Raw genomic sequence first — 13,457 nt, 5'->3', positions numbered from 1 at the left:
AGGTGATGCCAGTGTTCTTCCCAAAGCCTTCATGCTTGGCTGCTTTTTAGCTCTCCCTCTTTCAGCTATATTTATATGAAAGAGAAGCTCAACAACATTATCGAGATAATAGCTGTGTGGACAAAGTGTGTGGAGCCCTGCCCGTGAGGGTGGACAGATAGGCATCCTCCCAGTCGCAAGAAACACGTATCCGTCGTACCAGCACGCTGCCTATTGAAAGAGGGGCTTAAACCTGGCTGCCAGTTTTTAACACGAGAGTTCCTCTTCAGGCTGTGCTATTGCTTCTTTAGATGTTGATTGAACTGACAAATATCATCCCGCACAGTCAATATATATTGGGTTTTGTTCTGGGTTGTTTTTTTCTTTCTTTTTTTTTTTTCCTCTTCTTTTTGTAAGTTCTCATAAGAAAGTATCTGGAGTCACGATGTTCAGCCCTGCCAATTTTGAGCGCAGGGCCACTTGTTAGTTCCTTATTACGTGTGGGCTAACAAGGAAGGAAACGCGAAAGGGTAAGATGGCAGGAAAGCCATAGCATCTCGCTGGTGATAAGGCAGCTCAAAAATAGGTTGTGACAGCTGAACTAATGATGTCACCGATGCTGATACAAGTGGGCTGCTTCTCATTATGATTTCTCTGCCAGACATAGTGACATTCAGCAGCCAATGCGTGTCTCGAGTAGACGATATGTAGAACAAATCATAGGAAATGTGGCGCAGGAGGCATACGATAGAACATTTTCCCAGTTTTTTGTTTTGTTTGATTTTACAAGAGCCCAATACTTCTGTGGATGATAAAGGTGTATAGGTCAAGCTTAGCCTTGCTGGACCACTTTATCAAACCAGGGTCATAGGGCTCTTGTTGTGACATTTAGAGATAAGCAGTTTGGAGGTAAATGAGATAGAGCAGTCTGCAAGGAGATCAGAAGGTGCCGTGTAGCTTCAGACCTCACGTAAATTACAAGTACAACACTGGTAGCCTGACCATTGATATGTCCTTTGTACTGTACACAGTGTATTAAGATAGCAATAGATAAATAATGTAGTTTAGTTGTCAGAAAGATGCATTCATTGCCCTGTTTTTTACTGGGCGTAGATTTATTCTCAGTTTATTTTCCATAGAGTTATTTTTAATGAGAATGGAAAGGGAGTTAAAAATTATGTGGATTCAGATTTCACTGTGTAGCTACTTGATCAAAATATAAACTCGTTGTTTATACTCTTGTAAAGGGAAAATGCTATATTAGCTTTCAGCTATCAGATTTGATTCAGATAATGATACAGCATCCTAATTCATAGTCTCTACTTCAGATATTGAGTTTGTCTGTGATAGAGCCTTTTTCAGAAAACTGCTCTACCCTGATAAATCATCCAGAGAGAGAGAGAGAATGCACACATTTAGATGGCACGGAAAAATAGGCTAATAATGTGATTGTATAGGAGTACTCGAATATTTCAATGCATTTGTGTTGATAAATTATCATTTGTTTTACTGTTCAATTGCATGAACCCTTTTTAGCTGTTCTGCTTGATCGGAATGATTTGCTAGCTGTATGCGAGTGCTGGACTTGGTTGCTTTTCCTGTTTTGATCACAGTCCAGGCAGTAAAGGCCACTACACTTTAAACAGATAATAAATCATATGGTGTCCTTGCTAACCAACATTACAGATTCCCCCGGGTCTGAACTGAATGTCCTTCTTTCTGTTCAGTTTAGTGCAAAGAAGGTAAAATTCTATTTGATGTTAGTGTAGTATTTTGAGACAAAGTCTGATGAGGAATTTTTCCAAACTGCCAAAAATAAATCTCACCAGCAGAGTTTTAGCTGGTGGCTCGAGGCATATGTATTCCTGACTTCTGTCTGTTTATTTTTACTTTCCTTTTGTTGTGAGCTTTCTAAAGTTTTGGTGCTGTTTAGCCAAGGAAGGAATTATAAAAGTAGCCTATAAATTCTTTCTAAGAGGGAGGAGGAAGAGAGGAGAGAAAACACAAAATGGTGTGAAGAAGAAGGTGTTTATGGCTTTTGTTATAGTGTGTGCCACTTACCCACTTACCTGCATGGCATATTTGGTTGCATTTAAAATACTGGAGCAAATTCTTGCAGTTACTTTTCTTAGACTGTTTGCTTGGTGAAGATAATGGAAGTGGGATGCTCTGTCTCTGTTGTTCAGCTGCAACAGATTTCAAGTTATTGCCAAGATTTTAAGTTGTCAGAGCATTCTACCCTGTTAAACTGTGTGCTGTAATGATCGGTGTGTCCCAGGATTGTCCCAGATTGATTACTGTGGTATAACCGATTGCTTGCCAGTGGGACTGAATCACTTTGAGCTGCGTTCTCCTCTATCATGAAATGTTTTTAAAACAGTTTTACCACCAACAAAAGCTGCTGTCTAAATCAAGCACAACATGTTTTCCCATTATGCCATGAATTTTGCTTGGTAACGTTTTGATTGCTGGGATGAGTGTTTAGCATCCTGAATTTGCTAAATGAAGGACGTGTGGGAATCAGATTTTGTACTTGAAAGCTTTTCTCTCTCTTTGACAGCTTGACCAACTGTTTTCTTGGCTTTGGGATGCCACTTCTATTTTTTCCACCCCCCCACCCTGCTTTTCTCCCTCTTTTCTCTGCTATAAACAACCACCACCAACATATCTCATTATTAAAGATGAATATGAAGGCAAAGTCCTGACATAGTTTATATCATGAAATAAAAAGTGCTGCAGATCCTGTCTTTCAAAAGTTAGTATGTGTCAGACGATGCAGTTCAACAGCAGGCTCTTGGCTAGAGCTCGCCACGCACACAGAGAGGAGCAGGGCTTACGTTCTCCTGCCTCCAGAGCTGGCCGCGCTTTATTTCACTGAATGCTGCTGTGGAGCTTTGTCATCTGCTGATGTACCTAGGGTGATTTCTGATGCTCACGCTGTGTGCCTAGGCAGTGGGAATAATGCCTTGCTCTTGAGAGCTGTGCAAGCAAGAGACCTGGGGCTGGTCTGGAATTAGATCGCCTGTATTTCTGCTTTCAGTTTTGACATCAGTTTGCTGGCTGGTACCAAACTAGTCAGTAAATTCAGAGACAATACCAGGGACAGAAGCCCTAAACACAATGATTTCCTACCAGCTGGGATTTTTATTTCAAGAATTGTTGCTTTTCTTGGATAGTGTAAGTTTTCCTGATTTTATAAAGGGTGCCAGTATCCTGACTGTAAATCTAATGTCTCTGTAATTTCACTGTGCATTAAAACTTACCGTGCCAGATTTTGGCCCTGAATGTGGCCATGTATTTTGCTATCGATGGTTATTGTTACTTTCTTCAATGTCATAATCATCAGGTTACAAAGAAAACGTGTTATAAAACGTGCACAGCCCTCTGGTCTCCCAGGGTAGTCGGGAATTGGGGAAAAGCTGCTCAACCTGCCAGTTTGCTTTGGTAGAGGTGTAATTTGTAGATGTTTGTGATACTATACAAGGACAGTATCTACCCTTTTTCTGTCCTAAACCAGCAGAAAATATGAGCAAGCATTTAGGTGATTTGACTTGGTCTAAGAACAGAAGCATTGTTTGGTTTGGTGCCGAAAAGGGAGCTTATAAAGCTGCAACATTATCCTTAACTTGATAGGGATTAACTGTATGTTAGTGCAATAACCATGTAAGAAAGGAAATTTGGCTGATCATTTGTCTCTGATAGCTTCATTTGCGTTTGGCCCCCTAAGCCATTTCTCAGGGAGTGGGAGAACTCCTGATACTCCGACTCTCTGCATGACTTGTCATTTAAATGACAAAAATCACTTCTCTCAAAAGCCTACTTTTCCTTCAGGAAAATCAGATTAAATCCGGGGCTGAGGGTGTTTTGGTGAGTGGTTTAATGTCCAATATGTTGCGTGACTCTAGATGTAAAAGTTAAATGCACTGGAAAAGAGAATTTCCCAACTTTTTAAGGCCACCTTCTTTTCCAAAAGGCCCAAGGCTTCACCAGATTCTTTTTATAGAGAGAAAATACTTCAAAGACCCCTTTACGACCTCTTGCATGAGGTTCAGGATAGCTAAGGGACTGTGGCCTGTGTGAAGCTGGGAAGGTTTCATGGTTACTTCTGCGTTTGGTGACTGTCCCGGTTGTGAGCAGTATTCTCAGAGCATCACAGGACTCTTGGTTGGAGGGAACGTCCAGAGGCTGACTAGATCTCACCTGGCCCTAAAAGTGGGTCTTAACACCCTCACTGTGGGTCAGCTGTGCCTTGGAAACCTCCAAGGATGGAAAATCCACCTCCTTCCTGGGTAACCCACATCAGTGCTGCCCTCCTAAATGATGCAGCGTCACGTTACTGCCTTACATCTCTTCCAGATTTACTTCTAGCTGTAAGCGTACTATGAAGTTGCTGCTTGTGCCTCCTCAGTGGAATAGCACAGCAAAAATAGGGAGTCCAGCTTCCTGGCTGTGCACCAGTAACACAGTGTCCTCTGCAGAGTTACAGGATTTTATTCTTCAGGCATGCACATAATGAGAATTCTGAGAATTTGTAAGTGAATTAGACCCAAACAGCTTAAAAGTGGAGCCACTGAGAATTTTATGCAAGGTAGATATACCTCTGTTGTCCTACATTATCTTGGTTGCTAAGTAAAAATATACTATAAACTTTTATGGTGATTCTATGGACAGTATTGTAATGAATTTTGTAGCACTGTGTGTTGTAATTCTGAAGAAATTTGGAGTTCTACAGAAACCAACAAATAATACTGTCTTCTTCAATGTGGCTATCTCCAGTTCTCTGATGGCTAATTTCTCACTCTTGAGAAAATAATAAATGAAATAGACCTTTTACAAAATGGCAACACTCTTAGTTGAAATGATGGTCCCAAGTCATCTTCCTTTAAGCCTAGCTTCCATTTGTGGAAATTTCTTTGGCATAAGTTCAGAGGTGTAGCTGCTGTTTAGGTAGATAGAGGCATTTACTTCTAATCGCATTAGTGTTTCAGCTGAATTGAGATTGAAGGCGTTCAGTGCTTACCCAACATCACTACATTTTTGTTAATTAATACTGTTTGCAACAGATACAGGTATATGTCAAAATGGAAATGCAGACCTGTTCAAAATGAATTGTAGGTATACTTTTACTTTAATCAAAGCTCCCATAAAATGTGATCAGGATTTAAGTAGCATTTCAGAACTGAAAATAGTGTTAGGAAAAACTTGACAATGACTTGTCCTTTCAAATTTTTCTGATGAAATATCTTGCTTCTGTCTTGTAGGACCTGCGCAAACAGGTAGCTCCATTACTGAAGAGTTTCCAGGGAGAGGTAAGAGCTTATGCTTCTCATGGTGCTTTCGATATTGCTTCACATGAGTCTGGCACGCTGGCAGTCTTTATGTGTGGCCGGGTGGGTACAGAGCCCTTGAGCAAAGAGCACTGCAGGGGTTCAGCCCTCTGCGTTTTGCTGCGTGCAGGATGTGTGTGTGATACGCTGGATTTGTGCTGGACAAGCTAAACTGGTCAAATCACTTTGCCTTCAGCATACCTGAGCCTATTGCTGCAGTGACTCAGGCGGCACAAGCTAACTCGCTATGCCTCAGTGACTGACGGTTTGAACGCTTAATGAATGCAGTGTAATGTATGTATACAAAAATATGAAGATACTAGAAGTAGTTTTCACTGTAAACCTTTTCAGCTGTAAAACATTGTATTCTAGAGGGCTCGATGGAAAACCTTAAGTTGGCAGGTGTTTGTTGGAAAACCAACAGAAAGCGTTAACAGCTCTGCTGCTGGCTCTTTCTTTGATTTCTCTTCACACCACTCCACTGAGAAGCACATGATTAGAGTGATCACAAGTTTAAAAGCCAACTGTTGTTATTTTGAAGAATTTCTATAGCAAAAGGCAGCTGGGCCAATTACAGAATTCTACATTTTAGCTGTGGACAGCACTGAAACGCTCACTTCACGTGAGTGCTTAGGCCAGATGGGAGCTGTTGTACTGCCTCTAGGAAAATGCCGTGTATGAAGTCTGCAAATTATATTTCTCCTTACAAAGATCAGTGCCTGCGTGGGGTGGTAGATTGAGGCTTTAACTCACACTCTGTTACATGTTGTAGAGCTCTGCTCTTGAAGTTATCTGTGTTAAAACAACAACGCTTTTTACTTTCTCAGTCTGTAAGTTGTTGGCTGATTTTATGCTGTTGCAGTTCCCATCAGAGCCCAGAGAAATTCAGGAACATGTTTTCAGAATTCCACAGAGGGAATTAGGTGCCCTCCTGTTATCTGTAACGAGAGTTGCATTTCTGATTGCTTGTATGTCCTGCTAAATATGTATCCCAAATAGGCAATAATTCCTCATTTTAAAGCAGTATGATATTTTTTATTTTACAACTCAAATCTCCCAAGTATTGCTAGAAATAAATAAATAAACAGGACATCTTTGTCCTTGATATATCTAATAGTAATTTGTGGACAACAAAGAATGACTTGTGTGAGTCTGCCAATGGAAATTTACACTTTAAAATTGCTCCAAGTGGATTGCAGTGCTCTTAAAACCTTTTCACTTTAGTTTCAAGCTTGCAGTGAACGGACTGAAAAGTGTATGTGTGCTTTCAGCACTGTTCTTTAATGAAGGAAATGTCTGAGGATCAAGTAAGAATCATAAATCCAAATTTGGCTACAGCGAAGGAAGATTCTCCCATTAGACCTTGCCTATTGGAGACAGCTCACTGTTACCTTGGTATGGCTCACACACACTCCTCTTCTGTAGTTTTGCTTCACTAATGTAAAAGTGAAGTTTATGTTGGTATAAATTCAACCTCACGAATTACAAGAGTAAAATTTGTTGGTAGAAGTCCCCTCTTAGATAAATGAAGCACGAATACCTTACAAGATTGTGCTGCTGAATCTCTTAGCCAGTGATTCCACTCTCCCTAATCTAGACAGGGTTTTAGAAACCTAAGAAAACCTGAACTAATCATGATTGACTACATAAATGCAGAACATTAAACTGTGAACTGTGGTATTTGATTATAGATGTAATTACTGTATCTTGTTTTGGAGACAAATCAAGATACCAAGAATATTAGCCTGTTCTGTTGAGTTATATTTTATTGTTCAGTATATAGATTCGATCTCTGTTTATTGTTAAGGCTGCCTTTATGAGCGATCATGAGTAAGTAAATAAAGTAAATAAGTAAATAAAACAGAGGTAAGCAGACAAGTAGTGAAAATAGATGTTTTCTAGAGTCCCTTCTGCTGGAGAGAGCGCGTCCTCGAGCAGCAGGGAGTGCTCTGGTTCACACCTACGTAGGGGCATCGTGGATGGTATTATTGAACTTTGGAGCACCACCTTCTTCTCACCGGTTTCTCATACGGAAGCTAGGAAAAAAGATTCTCGCATGATGCAGCTTCTCCATTTACTCTTTCCACCATGTTTTTGCTTCTGACTTCTATCTCCACCCCTACTGCTATTGCCCCATCCTTCTCTTGATCCCTAATGACAGAACTAAGTAGGTGCTTTTTGCACGTCCGAGTAATATTAAATTACGATTCCACCTCAGAAGGGAAGCGGGCTTTGGCAAATCCCATGTGGGATGACTGTACTCCACAGGGCTCTAGGCACTAGGGAGGGCCAGAAGATCAGAAGGGACAGACAGTTCCCTAACGAGCAAAGGTATTTAAGTAGCTTTACATGGATATTGCTGTGTTCCTGCCTACCTCAGAACTGGCTCCCCACCTCCTGCCTTGCCTCAGCACTTTTGCTCATGTGATCCTGTGGTGAGCACAAAGTTTTCTTTTTTCTTCCCCTTTTTTTGCTGGCTTAGTTTTCTGCCAGGTTGGTTTACTGAAGCAGCTCACTGCAGGCTCCTGCTGGGCAGGGGAGAGGCCAGGAGAGCAAAGCCAAGGGCAGGAGGAGTGCAACTGTGCCAGCTCAGGTTGACTTAAACTATCCTTGAACTGTACCCTCGGCGAGCCTGACGTGACTTGGAGAGAGGTTAACTTAAGCTCACATATTTAAATATCCTCCCAAGCATGCTTTATGGGACATCTGCTTGTAAACCTGTGGCTAGTTCACTTTTTTGTTAAATAAATCCACAAGTCACTTTAGCCCATTTTTCTTTTCCAGTTTGAGCATGGATATTGATACTCTTCACTCCCCCCCTCGTATTTTCCCTTTGTATAACATGAATTTATCAATAATGCCCCCCAAACCAGAACATTCTGTATTCCGTGGATATTTATCTTGTTCAGTCAGATGAAAACTGTTCCAGTTATCAAATAGGCAGTTTCCATTAGTAGTTGGAAATAACTTTTTTGTATAGATCTCGGTGCTTTAAGTAACTGGATTTTTTTATGATGACAGTTAAAGTAAGAGCATTATGAAATGGAATTTAGCATGCTACAGATTTTAAAATGCATTCCTAGTTCAATATGAGACTATATTAATTCATCACTGTAGTATAATTTTATTATAGTGCTTTTTCCTTATTTAGGATTTTGATGGAAATTTGAATGAAGGATTTTTTTTTAAATGAACAGAATGTTGTATCTGATTCAAAGCTGATGGTATTGTTCTTTTGATTTTTGTGGGTAACTTTTCTAACTTTCCTGGAAGATGTAAGGTCTGGATGGTGTAAATAGGCTACTGTGAGCAAGACAGAAGTCATTAATTTAAGAGGTCTAAAATTCCTCTCATTTCTATCTTAAATCTCTTCTTTTTTGGGTTTTTTTGTTTGTTTGTTTCCATTAACCTGAGGATGCAACTTATTAATGGTTTGCTCACGTTATGCTGGGCTAAATACAGAACAGAATCAGAAAAGGCTAAAGAGCTTTACCATTCAATCATAAAATGATTATATATAACATTTGCAAGTTGGTAAGGTGCTCCTTCAAGCAACCATCTAAATAAGCTGTGTTCCAAATAGGTCATTGTGCATTATCATGTTTACATTGGTGGATGGATATTTGTACATGAAATCTTAAAAAAAAAAAAAAAAAAAGTTATGTTCTTGGGTTATGTTAATTTACAGAGCTAAAGTTGTGGTATGGAAATCTAATGTTGGAATCCATATTTGTGAAGTCATCAAATAGATATTTTAAGGCTGGGAAAGGATTTCCTGAGGTCATTAGCATTCTTTTCATGTGGCATAACAGTACTGTCCAACAGTAATGCAGTAATCCCTCATTTGGAGAACCCTTTAAGGCACATACTCCAAAACAACGCACAGGACTTTGTTTCTGTGAAAACTGTTTCTCATATTCTTCTCACAGAGCCAGTACTTTTAAGGGTATTGCCACTCTGATGAGACCACTCTAGCTCCCCACTTAGCTGAATTGCTCTTTAAACTATTAATTTGGTCAGTAGAGTAATTTAATAATTTTCCATATGCAGATAACAGAAGCTGAAAATCAGTTTGGTGTGCTGGAACTACTAATCGTGCCTTTGAAGGCGTACTCTAATAACGTGTGTGCCCAAACAACTTCAGACTCACTGTCCGTCTGCATTTTGAAGGAGTATTTCTGAGCTGATAGTCATCTTTTTTTTTTTTAAAACCCCTCTAATTTCCTTATGTTAAATTTACAAACCTAATTAATACAATTTCTTTCCTGTAGGTTCGCTCCATGATGGCTCAATTAGAGTAGCAGTAGAACTGTGGTTCAATATTCAGGCCAGCTTCATAATTGAAAACACATTTTCTTCTCAAAAGCTGCAGCTGGTTTGGTTCTGCTCATGCAGAAAAGGATATAACCTTGCATAACATAGGAAATGAACGGTTGAGAGAGAAGCCAAATTCAATTTCAGTCAGATATTTTGAGGATAAGTCCATGATCTATGGAAGCAAGGGAATGAAAAGTGTGTGTATGTGGAAAGCAGCGTATTCAGCACTCTATTAATCACGGCTAGCCTGGGTGCTGTTGTGTGCTGTTGCGTTAGCACTGATTCTAGTACAGAGGCTGGAGAGCAGCCAAGCACTCCAGAAGTTAACCTCTTAAAGACCCTGAGCTGCTTTCTGTTGAATAAATGTAATTTTGTGGTCAGAAATAAATGCTTGTGATGTAGCAGGAGCTTTGAAAACAACAGCGTGGCAAAGCTATTACAAATTGCTCTGTGTTGGGGAAGTCAACAGCATACATCAAAATTCAGAGCTTGCGTTGTGCTGATTTAGGCCCAGAGCTTTCCTGCTTTTCAATGGAAGTCCCGTTAAACCACTCCGCGTAACAAAATGGAGTAAATCTAGTATTTTTGGCGGATAATTGTTTTCTTTTAACGTCCACTCCACGGGGCGTGGGTGGTGGGTAATTTCCTTTGTATAACAGGAGCACGGGGACAGTTTTGCACTTTGTCTCGATTCTGTTTCCCAATGCTAGCGGGGACGTGAGAGAGGCGCACAGTATGCTTTTGGGGTAACAGCAGCGCAGCAGCCTTTCATTTCTTTGTTTACACAAGTGTGTAAATGATTATTTATTTATTTTTGGCTGGCTTGATTGCAGTTTAAACAACATCTTTCCTGAGGAAGGTGATTTAAATATACTTCAGCATCTCAAAGGCAGATGCGCTCTCCCTGATGAGTGTGTAGGATGTCTGCTGCCGGCTCTGGGGTGCTGGGTCGAAAACATCCGCGGGAGAAGAGACGCTTAACTCCAAACTGATGGTCAGAACTATAGAAACTCTCAAATACAGTCAGAGCCTCTCCTATATGTACCTCTTTCTCCTTCCCGTATTGATCCCTTCCTGGGACAAACCTCAGCTATTGAGATAACAGGCAAGGTCCCAAACCTAACATATACCGCCAGAAGGAAGCGGTAGGCACCGAGCACCTTTCCGAAGCTCTTGCAGGTTCATCTCCATCCCGTGCAGTGTGCAGGCAAGCTGTACTGAGACAGCAGTTACTGCTGGGGTAACTTTGGGGAGGATCAGCCCAAATCCTCTTATTTTTATATAATTGACAAAGTGCTGAAATTTCTGTTGGCAGCTGGTGGGCTGTCTATATTAAGGCTCGCTATGCCGCTGCCACGCGTTTGGGTGAAATGCTAACAGTGGTGGGAAACTATTTATGCAAAATTCAGACAGGCAGCACTGTTTCAGTTCGCAGTGTCAGGAGTAGCTTCTCATCCTTTTAAAAAAAGAGCTTGAAGTGTGCTGGAAGGAATGGGGATGGGAGGGCTGTGCAGGGCGCGGTATTCTGCCGAGTGTCATTATAATCCAGTCCCTGTATCTCCAAATACAGAATTCTTTCTGTATTTATTACAAAATTACTATGAGGCTCTGTACAAGCCAGTGTCTGGTCTTGCTTTGTTGTTAATAGAGAAGCAAGAGGGTAAGCTCAGTAAAAAGTATTAGCAAAAGGTTACATTTTGGTATTTATGTGCAGGTGGATTTTGCACAAAGGCAGTTAATGAGCTCCTTCTTGCAAGGATTCTTCTGCCCTAATTTTTTAAAATACATAAGCAAAAGTTTGGATCATCCATAAGGGAGAAAAGCAATTGCGGGTTCTAGGTCGCTGTTCACAGAGGCGGGAGGAGAGGCTGACAGGCAGGTGACAGCACCCACTCACATCACCGTGTCGTTCCTTCTCCTGCTGGGAAGCTGGAGGTGATGTCGAATAGCAGAGGCAGCTCTGCCCGGGCAGCAGCACCACTTTCTCTCCTTCCTCCCCTGCCCCACTTTGCCACACCAGTGTGGCTGGGCTGGCCATGGCAGGAGATGTTCTCCATCCTGCCCTGTGCTCTTGCAGAACCCCAACGATCAAAAGTGGCAGGTTCCAACATCTCCCTGGTTAGTGGCATAGCAAATAATTTGCTGATCTATTCCCTAGACAGATGTTCTTTCAATTTTTGGGGAAGTACACATCCCCTGTTTGGAGCTCGTCTTTCTCTTACTTCCTGCCATGTGTTTTACCTTTCTTGTGTTATAAAAATTCGTGACTGGCCCATGCCGACTGAGGAGAGAGGCTAGGATGCAAAGTATAGAATTACAAATGTAATTATTCATGCACATGAGGTGCCCCAGCCAAACTGAGGCACCCCAAATACGGTTTCACACAGGGTTCTTAGACCCTTCAATCGTTCAGGTACAACACGATTTGACTAATCACTAGCACCCACATTACTGATTACTAATCAAAGTAAAACTTCACAAATCAACTATATTTCTGCAGCATTCTTGCTGCTTGTCAATTGATCCAGATGTCCCTGGAGTCAGTCTTGCTAGTTACTTATCTATGACACCAGGAAACACTGGGAGGGCTTAAGTAATGTGTTAGAGGGGCTGGGATGCTGGCATTATCTTGGTTGTCCAGGGACAGCTCTAAGCTTCCAAGAAGCAAAGTCCTTATTTCCAGGGCCAGGCCGTTCTTTTAGTTTGTTTTACTTAAGCGTGAACAATACCAAAGTCTCCAGTAAAATTCTACTACCTCATTACATTACAGTGTATAATGTGAACTAATATATATATATATAAAACCAAAATTAACACACTTTCATACTATAAAGACTGATTGATAGAACAGTTACAGAAGGGAATTTTCATGACATTTGGCACTTTGACCCTCTTCTGCCATCCATATTTTGTCGCTCTGGTTTCATGCCATACCCAAGCCATGCCAGTGCAGGACTGATGCTGGCAAGTGTCCTTGCCCCAGCCCTGGGTGCCCACCTTCTCCCTCCTGCTGAGGCTAGCAAATGCAGAAGATGAGTCACTTCAGTTTGCCGGCACGATGGAAAATAAATTCTTTGTCTCCTTCGATGCTTAGTTTTTCATCGAGTCAGTGAGCTGAATCATGCTGCAACAGTGCGATCGCTAGGTCTGATGCAAGAGAGGGGGGAGCCCGTGGCCTGAGGCAGGAGGAGGGAGCAGGGCTGCTCCGTTTGGTGCCTGCCCGACCGGATTAGGAGTAGAGTGAGAGCACGGACTGAGAAACGCTGCTCAGAAACGCAGAGGTGTGAGGAGGGAGACACACGGGTTATCAAAGGATCCAGGAGAGGTTCACAGCAATGATAGCAGACCCACTGTCGCAATGATCTGAAGGCAGGGTGGCAAGTAGTAAAAGCTACTTAAACAAAGCTGTGGTTCTGCTGTCAATATCTTGAGGCACATGTTGGGCTGGGCTGTTTTACTGGGAAGGAAGATCAAAGATTGGAAAAGCAACAAGAAGCTGTCCTGTGAGAACGAGGGAGCTGAGCTTTCCTCAGGGGATGGCAGCGTTGTGTCTCTGGGAAAATCAGGATTTATCTGGGCATGAAAGGAAGAGAAGGTTTCAAGGGTTCAAGGTTGCAGCTGTTTCGCAGTGGAGGGAAGCAGAATTGGGAAGTTGAAGGATGAGAGTCCTTCTTAAAGCTTTCTTCCTAACTTGAGGTTAAACCAACAAGTGGGTGAGGCAGGCAGGCTCCTCCTGAGCTCTCTCCTGGTAGCAAACCTATGCGCTGCACCCAGGCAGCTTTGTTAAACAGATTGCTATTGTATCCACTCTGTGAAGTCCTTATTTTTGTTAAA

At 41.6% G+C, this 13,457-nt stretch overlaps 1 protein-coding gene across 13 annotated transcripts in view; it reads left to right on the top strand.

The window, feature by feature from the left end:
• The window catches only part of CUX1 (cut like homeobox 1), a 278,791-nt gene that overhangs the window by 106,518 nt on the left and 158,816 nt on the right, over positions 1-13,457 (top strand). For all 13 annotated transcript variants that reach the window (XM_075771601.1, XM_075771597.1, XM_075771595.1 and 10 more), the window contains exon 3: positions 5,241-5,288. In XM_075771601.1, coding sequence (XP_075627716.1) covers positions 5,241-5,288 — 48 coding nt within the window. The remainder of the gene's footprint in view (positions 1-5,240; positions 5,289-13,457) is intronic.

This window comes from Balearica regulorum, chromosome 19 (assembly GCF_011004875.1).
Source record: "Balearica regulorum gibbericeps isolate bBalReg1 chromosome 19, bBalReg1.pri, whole genome shotgun sequence".
Classification (NCBI taxonomy): domain Eukaryota; kingdom Metazoa; phylum Chordata; class Aves; order Gruiformes; family Gruidae; genus Balearica; species Balearica regulorum.
Note: the sequence above shows the minus strand (reverse complement) of the source record. Positions and strands in the feature narration are given on the sequence as shown.